Genomic DNA, 14,629 nt, shown 5'->3' with positions numbered 1-14,629 from the left:
GAATCCAGAATTACGAAGAACTTGGCAGTATGAGCCCAGTTATCAGTACGACGCTGCACTCCCTCTGGTCTATATGCATGCGCTGATTCGGTTGGAAACGCAAAGCTACTGTGCGCTAAAGAAGTAAGGGATTCTGAAATTAAACTTACTGTTATGAGCGTATAAGGGCAGTTCAAGCAGCTCGTCCACTGGTTGGCATTATGATGTCCTTCGCATTCTTCCTTGTTTGATATTTCAGCATAAGGTAGTGGCTGGATTCAAGTGATATCTTAATAAGCTGAGTTTTGAAAGGGCAGTCCGCAGCGTACTGTCAGTCAGCGTTTTCTATTTCTTGATTAACAATGACCAGAGTCAGAGGAGATGGCTTACATCTGGATGCTTCTATCATTTCCTTGAAATCTTTAGGCGTTTTCACGGCCACCCACAGAGAATTTCATTTTGATCTTCTTCAGGCCACTAATTTGATTGATATTTACATAATTAAGGGAATAGTTCTTAGCATGACCACCAGCAGAATCACAAAATATACAGGGCCCAAGAGGAATACTCAGTATTCAGGGATACGAGCCGGCCGGTGGGGCCGAGCGGTTCTAGGCGCTTGAGTCTGGAGCCGCGCGATCGCTACAGTCGCAGGTTTGAATCCTGCCTCGGACATGGATGTGTGTGATGTCCTTAGGTTACTTAGCTTTAAGTAGTTCTAAGTTCTAGGGGGCTGATGACCTCTGATGTTAAGTCCCATAGTGCTCAGAGCCATTTGAGCCAAGGGATACGATAAGAACGATATGGAAGCAAGAAAATCAGGTGATCAGAGCTATGAACACTTTTCACTTCGCTACTACGAAACACATCTCTTCTAAATCAAATGGCGCTGAGCACTATGGGACTTAACTTCTGGGGTCACCAGTCCCCTAGAACGTAGAACTATGCACTTAAACCTAACCAACCTAAGGACATCACACACACCCATTCGAACCTGCGATCGTAGCGGTCGCGCGGTTCCAGACTGTACCGCTTAGAACCGCTCGGCCACACGGCCGGCACATCTCTTCTACTGATGAAGTGCTGTTAGCACATAGTGTGCATTTTAGAGCCCATGTTTATTAGACTACTTGCTTCGAACGATCATACGTGTCATCATATAGCTGAAAATTCACCATTCCTGGAACATCCTGTGAAGGGCTCTTCAGTGTCCTCATCCAAGGCAGTAATGAATTGAAAATAGAATGACGCCACTTCATTTGTGCCCTTTTGCACAATAAACATAAAAAATATTCGCTTCTCCCAAGAACATGCATGCTGGAAGAATACATAAAAAGTTACCACTTAAAGTAAACGTCATCGGTTGCTATATTTGGCAGGGATATATTTTTTGCAAAGTCTATGCAGATAGCCACATTCTTTTAGCTTTTACTTGCCTACAATTTACTGTTTGCTCTGCCCTCTCATGTACGGATGTATAGCAATTGACCTTCCGGCTTCTTTCGCCTAAAAAAACCTGTTTTACATGGTTCCTAACCCTTACAGCAAAACTTTGAACGCTAATATCTGTGGAGTCGTTTGGTTATTCCCCAGTTTTAGAGTCTCAGCAAATGAGTATGGTCAGTCTGAGCCGAGCTGTAACAATAACTCAGTTTCGAATGAAAAGTGGCTCAAATGTTTCTTTTCCCCCTGACCCTTCATTTACGGTACGTGAAATTCAGAACTTAAATCAGTCTCACAAAGCGATTCTCAAAAACGCTCGAGAAAATTGAGTTGGAATTTTTCGAAAGTCTTTAATACCCTAAAGTATAGCCGATTTTTATAAAAGATCGATAATTAAGAATTTATATATAAAACTTTGAACATAGCTGCTAAGGTTCAGTGAGCGTGTCAGAATTATATTAGATCAAATAAGCCCTGGGTCACAAACATTAAGTCAAAATTGACCAGGTTTCGACGCTACTATGAGCGTCGTCTTCAGAATTAGACTAACTGTTCTAAAACATATTAGGTATATAATACATTAATAAAATTAAAGTTTGTACTGACTGGAAAAAGATACAGTACTTACAAGTCACATATTAAAAAAGATCTAAACCGGAAAGGCGACGTCATGAATAGTTGTAAGAAAGATGGCGAGCCGCTAAGGGCTGCTCGTACTTGAGTTAACAAGGCTTGCAACAAGACTCAGGTGCCCACGTTAGAAAGTGTGGGCAAGTAAACATGGTGTTGCTACGAGCGCCATCTAGTAGCCGCAGAAACAACTAGGCTACTGTACATTCAAAATTAGACACATGAAATTGTGATGCAGTTGATTCAGGCATAACGTAAGCACTAATGATAATAGGATGAAGTTACATATTTATCTGCTTTAAACAGATACATTTTGTAACGTAAAAAAACCGTTAGTTATGACAAGAAAACAGCTAAGATGTAACAGGAAAACAGCATTTCGGTAAACTGCATGAGGAAATCTGAATCAAAGATCAAGCAATGGCTTTATACAGTCGAAAAAGTTTTTATTTCGCAGCTGCAGCTGTTCGTTGAGAATGAGGCCATCATGAGGAGAGAGATGTTTGAAAATCTCCAATTCCTCTAAAACATCTAACCTACGCCCCTTCTTTTCAGTATGCAGAATATTGTTATCGCCTATGGCTTTAGGCACGTGTCCAATAATTAAGAGATGATCGGCAAGGATGAATTTAAGGGACTGGCGCCGTTCTTTCTCAAAAGATGTTCTTTATATCTGATGGTGAAAGCACCTCCAGTTTGCCCTATGTAATAGGAGGAGCAGGTATCGCAGATGATCTTATAAACGCCAGAACTTTCTGTCGGGGAGCGAATGGATTTCAAATTATGAATGAAGTTTCTCTTCAGATTATTATTAGTAGAGAAGGCAACATTGCAGTTGTATTTGTTGCGAAGCATGCGCTGAATCTGATAGGAAATGGGTCCTATGAAAGGAATAGAAAAACGTTTTTTTGGGTTAATTTCAGTGCATGAGGTGTTGAGCGTGGTAGTTCTTGAAGTTTTCTTTTTTAGGATGTCGTCCACTATGTTAGGCGTATATTCATTATTGACTGCTATGGTTTTAAGTAAATTAACCCTCTCATTAAACTTTTCTGTTGAAAGTGGTATAGAGGTGGCTCGGTGGACGGCAGAGTGAAAAAAGGCCATTTTTTGAGACTGTGGATGAAAAGAGGAAGCAGGCACGATTTGGTCAGTATACGTTTCTTTTCGAAAAATATTGAAAGTGATGTTATTTTCTTCTATTGTAAACGTCAAGTCTAAATAATGTAATTGGCGGTTTTCGTTTTCGAGTTCAATAGTGAAAGAAATTTTTTTATGGAGGTCGTTAAAAAGTTTAAATATATGATCAATTCTGTCGGCGGGTCCGTTATAGATGACTAGAATATCATCAACGTATCTTGTGTAAGAAAGGATACCTATTGAAGCGGCTGAGACACGGTTAAACAGCTTTTTTTCCAAGGAATTGATAAAGATGTCGGCAAGGATGCCGGCTAAAGGGTTGCCTGCAGCGAGCCCATCAGACTGCTGGTACAGTTGTCCGTTGAATTCAAAGTAGTTGTACTTGGCAACGACATTAATCAGATTCATAAAATCGGTAATTTGTTCATCTGATACATCTTTTCTAAATTGACGTAAATTTTCTTCCACAATGATGAGCGCCTCATATACAAATTTTAATTTTATTAATGTATTATATACCAAATATGTTTTAGAACAGTTAGTCTAATTCTGAAGACGACGCTCATAGTAGCGTCGAAACCTGGTCAATTTTTACTTAATATTTGTAACCGAGGGCTTATTTGTTCTAATATAAGAATTTATATTTTCAATGAAGCTAAATTTTTGTGTGTGATACGTAATTAGAAATAAGAGGACGTAAATTTTTCATAAAAGTACAATTACATGTGTGTTAATTAGTATATCTGATTAATTTTATATTTAAATGACGTAGGTACTCAAAAATCTAAAACATAACGAGCGAAACAAAAAGCTTACTTCTGACAGATCGGCAGCCACTGCCGAGCGCCCGGATGATTCCCTCTACGCCCGTATCCCCTCTCAGCTGACCCTCTGAAAGGAATGAATTCTGGCAGCTGGAAATGTAGTAGTCAGTAATCGGTTTTGACATGTCCTGCCATAAAACGGCATGTGATGGAGCAAACACGTCGCATTCTTTCGATGTCAAATATCTTGCGAGACCTGAAACAAGAGCACAATTAGCAAACTTTGAACTTTTCTCATAAAAAAACTGTACACAATAAAAATAATTCATAATAGCATTCAAGAAATGTATTCAAATTCTGAAAATAAAGACTGCAATAAGTATGCACTGAATGGGTCAAACTGCAACACTCACAAGTTTTGACGCTACAATATTGATCTTTGACACTCTAGAGTAGAAGGTGCCACATATAAAAGCCGACTTTCTTTTTTCATATGTGTGAGATCACGTATGTTAGGTAAATTCGCATCAAAAATTTAGATTGAAGCATTTTACCTATTAACTAATCATGCAGTTCTTGTCGTTCCTCTTTTATATTCTACTGATGGCATCAAAACTTATGCGTGTGATATATTGGGTACTTCGACTTTAAGCGCAGCTAAAAAGGTAATTAATACTATATAATCATTTGTAAACCGCATTTGCGTCTTCCACAAATGTTGACTGTAATATCCTACCTAGGTCAGACAATCGCTTACCTCATTTCAGTGTAAATCTCCATTAATAAAGCGATATATATAAATTTAATTTTGTAAGTTGACGAGTGCCGTGCATAATGCACTTTGTAGCAACTCGACAATTTTGAGCTATAGTTATGCATTCTACAAATTTTGCCAACTACATATGGTTTGAAAATCGTTTACCTTTAAATGCAGTGTGATTACTTGCATAATCAGTCGAATTTTTCTACCCTTTTCCCTTGTTGGCTGGTTTGGTCTAAGGATGTTTTTGAAAGTTTAACGTGAGCAATGTTCTTATGAAATCGACTACAATGGCGTAATAGAATTTTTGCGCATATTAAAACTGTCATATGTAGTAACATTTAGTTTCCCATTTCAACAACGGACAAAGTATGTTGGAGACTCGAAGTTCCGAGTAGCTATGGGTAATCAGTAAATTTTTTCACGGGTCTTTCGCTTGTTACAAAAGAAAGTCACTTGCTTGGGCATTATTCGCTGCAGTTCTTAGAGGGACCTTTTAATTCTTGTGGCATAAGAGTTTAACAGATCTATAAATTAGATGATAATCAGTAGGCTGGGTTTAAAGTTATTTATTTGCAGCTCAGAAAAATATTTCACCAATCACAATGGGCTACTGTGAATACTATTCTTTTTCAGTGGGTGAGTCAGTAATATTTAGTAAGCCGATGGAAACCGCCCTGAATGCTGTCAGACTATTGGAAGCTATTGCATGGGGGTGTATTGCGCTAGCTACCAAGAGACACATACCAGAGATACCAATGGCACCTCAGGTACTTCCCTCTGCCGTAGATACCATCTATTCTCTAGAAAATGCAGGACCTATCATCACTCTCCGTCTTGACTGTGAGTGGTGTGTTAGTGGTACTTCTAGCTGCCAAGAGCAAGTGATGTGTCAGTGCAACGTCTAGGTACCCTGTACAATTAGCACAGGGACCAGCGAGACCCAGCCTCCTAACTAGTAAGTCTGAGGTTCTGTCGAACATTGTTTAACATTCCTTCCCTTGCTGTAGGTATGCTTGGACTGATTACAATAGTGGTGTCATCTGAAAAAAAAAAAACTAATCCTGTTTGTTGTTTGTAGGATGGAAGGTCGTTTACGTGTATGAGGAACAAAAGCGGACATAAAACTGAGCCTTGGGGAACGCCATTCATGATTTCTCTCCAGCCATAATAATTCCTCAGACTACATTGGTCAAATTACGAAGTACAACTTTCTTCAATCGTGTGGTTAGACATGACGTTATCAGTTGGTTGGCTGTACCGTCAGTTCCATAAAACTTCTAATTACGAGTACACAGTAGAATACTTAGAGAAACTCTTCAGAAATCCAAACTGTGATATGCTGCGGAAATTGTTATTGCTCAGGTGAGGTAATATTTTTTGAAAATGGTGTCACTAGTTAAACAGACAGGTAGCTACTGACATCTCTCCTATCACCTTTCTTAAAGAGTAGTTTAACAACGGCATATTTCAGTCCTTTTGGAAAAAGGCCTAGTGATGCATTACACATTTCAGATAAAACAGTATTTAATGTATGGGAACATATCTTTAGTATTTTGTGGGGACACAATCAAATGCAAAAAAATGGTTCAAATGGCTCTGAGCACTATGGGACTTAACATCTGTGGTCATCAGTCCCCTAGAACTTAGAACTACTTAAACCTAACTAACCTAAGGACATCACACACATCCATGCCCGAGGCAGGATTCGAACCTGCAACCGTAGCAGTCGCGCGGTTCCGGACTGAGCGCCTAGAACCGCTAGACCACCGCGGCCGGCAATCAAATGCAGATGAGCTTTTATTTTTGAGAGAATATACACTGAAGCGACAAAGAAACTGGTATAGGAGTGCGTATTCCAATTCAGGCAGAATACGGCGCTGCGGTCGGCAACGCCTATATAAGACAAGTGTCTGGCGCAGCTGATGGATCGGTTACTGCTGCTACAATGACAGGTTATCAAGATTTGAATTTGAACTTGCTCGGCGAACACAGCATCTCCGAGGTAGCTATGAAGGGGAATTTTCTCGTACGACCATTTCACTAGTGTACTATGAATATCAGGAATCCACTAAAACATCAAATCTCCGATATCGCTACCGTCGGAAAAAGATCCTGCAAGAATAGAAGCTTTTGTAATGTGGTGTTGCAGATGAATTCTGAAGATTAGATGGGTGGACCACATAACTAATGAGGAGGCACTGATGGAATTGGGGAGTGAATAAATGTATGTCACAACCTGACTAGAAGAAGAGATCGGTTGATAGGAGACATTATGAGACATCAAGGAATCATCAGTTTAGTACTGGAGGGAAGCATGGGGGTCAAAATCGTAGAGGGAGAGCAAGAGATGAATACAGTAAGCAGACTCAGAAGGATGTATGTTGCAGTAGTTATTCGGAGATGAGGAGACTAGAACATGATAGAGTTACATTAAACCAGTCTTCGGACTGAAGATGTAAGTCTTCCCACATTGGACAGACAGTGCGCACCATCGAAGATCGGTGCCGAGAACATCAGAGGCACACTCGACTTGGGTACCCCAACAAGTCGGCGGTCGCAGAGCACTGTTTGTCCGAAAATCACGAAATGGACTACCAACATACCAGGGTATTGGCACAGACATCTAAATACTGGGACAGCGTCGTGAGAGAGGCTATCGAAATTTGTACCAGGGACGGAATCATCAACCGAGATTGCGGCTACAGCCTCAGCAGGGCATGGGAACCAGCACAGAGTCTAATTAAAAAGACGCTCAGCAAAGGAAACGAACGGGCGACTAGGGCAGACGAGGCAATTACACCGACGCCACCACAGTCGCCGACGCCAGCGTCTCACCGACATCTGACGTGCGGGCGCGGACCGCGGAGAGAACGCCTCGCGAGGGGAGGGGATTTAAGACGGCCGCCCGCCCTCAGGAGCACAGTTCGTCAGCGCACCTGACGATGGCGACATGTCTGACCGCCGAAATATTGTGCCCGTTGGACACTATGGACCGGCAGTACACCCGTGGACTGTTCGAGTAGATAAATAAGTTGTAGCGTCGTATTTCAAGGAGGAACCCAAACATTAAAGTCTGGACAGGAGCATGTATGGCAATTTTGCCTCGAGTTTAGAATAATAGTTGACCTAGCACTAGATAGATATATATCTAATAGAACAGTTTGCAGGCACCCTCTATGGTATGCAGTCTCTGTAGAGGAACGTCTAAAGGAGCAGTGATTACTGTTCCATAGGTGTGAAACAAAGCAGACGGCTAAAGGTAGAAAGATTCTAAATTTAAACAGGTTTAGATGTCAAAAGAACAATTCGTAAAGCTTTCAGAAACTGTCGTAACAGAATCCTCTCGAATTATCACTCACAAAACCAAAGGAATTTTGGTCTTACGTAAAAGATTCCAGTGCCACAAGAGTTTGTGTCCAGTGATGCATGATATAGGAACTGAAATTGAGGATAGCAAAGCAAAAGGAGAAATGTTCCTTGACAAAGGAAGATTCAGGAGTACTGCCCCGGTTTGAGTCCTGTACGACTTCAAATTTGAGTGATAGGGAAAAGTTGCATTAGTCGTACCACAGCCTACGTCGTACTCAAGTAATATTTCATCCCACATTTATAAAATGCGATATGAAGTAGTGTAAAACTGAACTAAATAGTCGAGCGAGTAAGCAAACACAACTGAGCTGACCGCTGGCCATCGTGGACAGAAAAATAATTAACAAATCAGTTTCTATTACTGCGTTTATTATATTCTCTCACTACTTTGCACTTAATATGATGATAAGGTAACTGTTTTGTGTCATATGTATTTCTTTGGCACTCTGTCATTCATTTAAACATAATCAAATAGCAAAGAACCTTGAGGTTCTGCGTGAGTTCGGGTTTGAAACGCTAGACGTCTCACTGACTCACTGCCTAAGTTGTACCTGTGGAGAATTCGTTAATCGTAGCTGTCCGATTTAGGCGTTGATGAAAATTACGCACCGGCTAAAAACTGTTTCACCTGATCCATATGATGAAGAGAGCTTACAATAAGTGGAAGCAACTTACAATAAGTGGGAGGTCGAAGTTGGATTTAATGAAGCATGTGGAACATGTAATATACCAAGGCCTACTCCCACTCGTCAGACTTCAAATTTTGAAAGACCTAAAGATGTGACAGCAGAGATGAAAGATGAATTAGCACAGTATATAATTAATTTAATGTCCAGTTCCTTAGGAGTAACTATTACTGAAGTAAGGAAATTGCTTAGGAACTTACTGAGAAATATCATCTACCGCATAGCTTCAATAAAGAAAAAAAGCAGGTAAAAATAGTATTACAGGTTTATGAAAGAACATTCCACTTCGTCCTTCCGAGTTCCCAAAGCAATATCGATGGCAAGAAGGAAGGGGTTTAATAAAGAGCGTGTTACTGAGTTCTTGATAAACACAAGGAAATACTGGATAAACATAAGTTTACTGCTGGCTAAATACGCCAAAGCGCCAGAGAAACTGGTATAAGCATGAGTTTTCAAATAAAGAGATTTGTAAACCGGCAGAACAAGACCACCAAACCCCCCAGCCTTGCAACGTGCTGTTCAGAAGAGATCTCTACCCACTCGTGTTCTTACCGATTGATGGACAGCCCTCCAGGATTCATGGTGTCCTTTCTCAGCAACAGTACTTCTGGCATTAGTCGAGTCCGTGGCACGTCGTATTGCGGAACTTCTGCCTGCTCGCTAGGGCCCTACACGATATTAGGCAAGTGTACCAGTTTCTTTGGATCTTTAGTGTATATCGCGTAGATGAAATCGCATTATCCACATTTCACAAAACGTATAAAGTTATTGCCCGAGAAGGCAAACACAAAGTGGACGCAACCAGAAGCTGAGACAGGGGTCTTACAGCATGTGTATGTGCATTGAATGCAACAGCAAATTCATACCTCTGATGTTAATACTTAAGCGACAGATGGATGGATAACATCAGAATTGCTTGTCCTATGGCTAGAACATTTCATAAAATGCACAAAACTAGAAAAAAAAGGACCAGATACGAATTTTGATTTTACTGGATGGATATAGCATACACACCAAAAATTTAGAGGCAGTTCAGCTGACTCGTGATTATGGTATAATCATGCAGTCATTTCCTGCTCACACGAACACTAAAAATAGCTACAATGACGACGCACCGTCATGGCTACGTTCAAGTCGTGGCAGTGTCATAAAACAAGCTAATATTGCAGAACTCCTACGTAATGCATATCCCAGATTAGTTTGAATGGACATAGCACTAAACAGTTTTAAGGCAACAGGCTTGTGGCCATGTGACAGAAATGTCGTCAAAGAAGAGGACTTAGTAGTTACCACTGTTGATATTGTTGTTGAGTCAGACCAAGAGTCGGTCAATGAAACTGAAACAACAAAGCAGAATTCTGGGCCACCTAACGTTGCAACACCACTCAATGATCAGCGTGGACCTTCTACAGTATCTCAAGAATGTGGACCCGAAAACCATGCTGCAACAATTGTCACAATTAACAGCCGCCGGCTAATGTGGGCGAGCGGTTCTAGGCGCTTCAGTCTGGAACCGCGCTGCCGCTACGGTCGCAGGTTCGAATCCTGCCTCGGGCATGGATGTGTGTGATGTCCTTAGGTTAGTTAGGTTTAAGTAGTTCTAAGTCTAGGGGACTGATGACCTCAGATGTTAAGTCCCATAGTGCTTGGAGCCATTTGAACCAATAACAGCCAATAAATAAAATCTTACTTGAACGTTTCATCTTCTATCAACAGTTATCAAGAAAAATACGAAACGACCTAAATTAACAATAGAATTAACATCAGATCCTTACAGATAGGAAATAGAAGCCAAAGAAAAGGCAAATAAAATGACCTAAAAAGGAAAGAGATATACGAAAACTTTAACAAGAATAAAAAGTAAAGGACAGAGTCTATCGGTTATGTTAGCTGTGTAAGGAAGATCGAGAAGTAACATGAATAAAAAATAAAAGACGGAGTCTGTTGCTCACGTCAGCCGTGTAAGGAAGGTCGAGAAGAAGAAATGATTCAGTGTACGAAATATGAAGTTTGGGTACATGACCTATGAGCTGACGTGAAAAGTAAAAGTTATAAATATTTCTGTGATATTTTTGTTCAAACCAACTAATTTTAAATATGCCAATTTAAGTAGATTAATTTTCTAAGAACAGTTTTTTGCGTCCTATGTGTCATTTCATTACGTGTAACTATAGAACTAGCATTAACTTTGTAGTTTATAATTTATTATTGTGATGTTTTATTACAGTATTACATGCATGTACTGTGTTTTTGTTGACTTCTTATCCTAAGTACTACTAAGGCTACAGGGGATACGGATTAGGAAAACAGTCGCCTTCTCGTACCGAAGGTGCAGTTTTGGAAAAAGGCTGACCTAGCAGATATAATAACCTCACACTTTCCGCAGACGACTCAGTTACCTATACTGAAGTACTATTTAAAAATAAAAAAGTTGTACAAATGTTCTATCAGATCTTAATAAGATTTCAAAATTGCTTTAAATGTTCGGAAATGTAAAATTGTCCACTTCGCAAAACGCAAAACAGCAGCCAATGGCTACAGTATCAGTGACCCATAACTGGAATCAGTCAACTCGCACAAGTACCAGGGTGTAATAGTATGTGATGACATCAAATGGAATGATCATACAGGATCACTCGTAGGAAAGACAGGTGGAAAACTTCGGGTCGTTGGTGGATAGTGGGAAAATGCAATCAGCTTATAAGTGAGAGTACTTACAAAACAACGGTCCGAGCCATTCTAGAATATACTAAATATAACTTACAGGGTATAATGAAGATATAAAAAGAAGAGGCAGCATGAATAGTCACAGGTTTGCCGGACCCATGGGAAAGCGTTACTGAGATGCTGAAATGTCGGAACTGGCAGACACACAGAGATAGACGTCGACAGTAATATGAAAGTTAACTTATGAAGTTTCTGTAACCAGTATTAAGAGAAGAATCTAGGAGCATACCACAGACCCTTACTTATCGCTCCTAAAGGAACCGCAAAAACAAGATAAGACTAAATACAACGCCCACAGAGGCATTTAAAGACTCATTTTTCCTGGGTTACACACGCGAATGGCACAGGAAATAACCCTTGCACGAGAAACACTGGTATATATTCTCTGCCATTCACTTCACAATGGTCTGCAGATTAATTAAGTAAATGTTAGAGTTTATGGCAGAATAGACCTCCTTAAGCAGAGAAAGAGACAGACAGGTAGATAGATAGAGAGAGAGGGAGAGAGAGAGAGAGATAATGAGGCGAGGGGATTATGAGGACTGATTACTCACAAAGCAGAGACAGTCAGTCACCTTCGACGTTGCTAAGTTAGGAAGTGTTGCTGCGAGCAAAAATGGAGAAAATTGCATTGCCAAGGAAAACATTGGCCATCAAAAGCATCGTCATTACATGTACAAACATAAGCCTCGCATACTCTATCTGCAAACATCACCTTCAACACCTCTGTGCCTTTACGTTTTGGCGTCAGATGTGAGATCCTTGTCTGAAGCTGTAACAGGATTCTAGTCTCCAGGCGCAACTCGCGGCATCAACATGGAGTTGGGTGAGTGCGGTGATTTTTTGTGTGTTTTTGTTTTATTGCAAATATCGTGGCAAGTTCGTGGGTCTTTTACCAGAGGTTAAATTGCATTGTAGGTACAGTATGGAGCACGTCAACTCAGGCAAATGTGTATGTATAAATATAAGTGTTAACTTTCACTTGGATATTATGAGAAATACGTCTTATCATGAGAAGAGGGTATTTGGTTCATTGTATAGGAGTATACAAGGTGTTAACCACGTATAGCGATTCAAAAGGTGAACCTCAGAATTGTCGAGAATTAGGTATGATACTGTTACAATTAAGTGTCCTTCTATTTGATTTTATTTTTCCTGTTGTTGCTGTTTCGTTATATTGACTGAAAATGGTTGTTACCACAACGCCAGAGTCTGACTTCTGAGTTCCACTTTTCACCATTTGGAATGGGCACTGTAGTTTGTTCTAAGCAAATGGCTTATTATGTTTAAGCATATAATGTAGTTAGAGGTGCTGGGACGTTTAACTGCCCTTGTCGCGGTCTTGTTTTGTTCGAATCATTTGTTGGGTTTTTTGCAGTCGGTAGAGGGTCAACCATGCCGTTTACAATATCACAGGGGCTAACCTGGACGAATTTCATCAGCTGAGGTAATTCATCTGCAAGACGACATTCGTACATGTCTGAGGAAATAAAAGCTGAGGAAAGGAAAAGAGCTTTGCACCGAACAGTTACTCCAGAGTACACGGGGAAGAGAGACAAAGAATTTTTCTGGTGATTAGGTAAAATCGAGAACGATATTCCGGTCGGAAGGATTATGAGGGCTTTGGAGGAGCTTGAAAGAAGGAAAAGGATAGTACTGGCGCGGATGCAGCAATTAGTGACGTTGTGGAAGATGAGGGGAATAATATAGATTGGTTGATTTGGGAGGGGGGACCAAACAGCGAGGTCATCGGTCACATCGGATTAGGGAAGGGTGGGGAAGGAAGTCGACTGTGCCCTTTTAAAGGAGCCATCCCGGCATTTGCCTGAAGCGATTTAGGGAAATCACGGAAAACGTAAATGGTCTATAGTGCTGTACCAGCTGGACGAAGTAACTGTGTACTGTACCGAAGTAAAGTACTGCGTAGATAGCAACATAAGTCATTTAAGTGTGTGGCTAGCAACATGGGTTATGTAGGTACAGTAGTACGTACCCCACTGACTGACAATGGATATTGTTTAGAGGTTGTGGGGTCTGGAATAGTTCTCAGAGAAATGCATGTGCCGAAGATTTTTGTGGCGTCTAGACAGCAACTGCAGACAGTAATTTTGTTGTAGATACTGTGGAGGATACATAGAAAGCTATCGATAATGTTTATTGAATTGCAGACGTCGTGGGTAACGAAGTGGTACAGACGCTATTATTTCAGAAGGACGCAGATTCGCCGCCAACTGTGTTGGTGCAGCCACTTCGGGAACGGGGAGGGGGTAGGAAAAGAAATAGGAAACTTGATTGCAAGGTTAATGATCAGGTTTTCAAGGTTAAATCCCTACAGGACTGAACCCTTGAATATCGGGAGGTTCGCAAAAGTGATGACTCTTGCAATTTGGTATGTACTAGAGGTAAGACGTGGTGCCATGCAAAAACTGACCTTCGGCGATGCACAGTCGAACGTGGGGGAATATTGTTCCAGCTGGGGGGAGGGGGGAACTGTTGCCAAATACTGCCACAAGGTTCGTCTGTCATGAAGGGCAAACCGGTTAAACTGCGAACAAAATCGATAAAGTTTAATTCGCATGATATAGTGCCACAAGGAAGTTGCTTTGGTGAGCTGGGGTACATACAAGCCTAGCATTGCGAGTGCAATTCAGTTTCTGATTGGCACAACAGTGAGAAATCGTAAGCGCAACTACCTGTTAACTTACTGCGTGGTAGAAATGTTTCTGGGTTTCGTGTGAGCATAGTTTTAGAGGTGCGTTTTCTAGAGAATGTACCGGAACAGCGGGTTAAGAAACGACCGGATTGACAAAAAGAGATGCCGACCATGATAGATCAGTGGATTCGCACCAGTTGCTGTTAAAGAAGACTCATGAACGATAACTTGTTAAGAAAGGCACTTTTTCAGTATTAGTTTTAGTTTGTTCCATATTTATTGGCGGTAGTATTTGGTGAGTATGGTTGGAATACGTTTTTCAATTACTAAGAATGAATGATGTTGTAGGTTCTTTTCTTGTGCTATAACACACTGATGAAATTTATGACGTCCCCTGAAGCAATTTTCTGTGTGGTGATAAATAAGAGATCGGAACGATTTACGGCTCCTTTGACATTTGACAATGGTTACTCGAGTC

The 14,629-nt window shown here is 40.7% G+C and overlaps 1 protein-coding gene across 1 annotated transcript in view; it reads right to left on the bottom strand.

The window, feature by feature from the left end:
* LOC124722664 (inactive phospholipase C-like protein 1) overlaps positions 1-14,629 on the bottom strand; it is a 342,264-nt gene that overhangs the window by 216,543 nt on the left and 111,092 nt on the right. Inside the window, exon 3 of the mRNA XM_047247809.1 lies at positions 4,006-4,209. Coding sequence (XP_047103765.1) covers positions 4,006-4,209 — 204 coding nt within the window. The remainder of the gene's footprint in view (positions 1-4,005; positions 4,210-14,629) is intronic.

Source organism: Schistocerca piceifrons, chromosome X (assembly GCF_021461385.2).
Source record: "Schistocerca piceifrons isolate TAMUIC-IGC-003096 chromosome X, iqSchPice1.1, whole genome shotgun sequence".
NCBI lineage: Eukaryota > Metazoa > Arthropoda > Insecta > Orthoptera > Acrididae > Schistocerca > Schistocerca piceifrons.
This window is presented reverse-complemented; position numbering and strand designations above follow the sequence as displayed.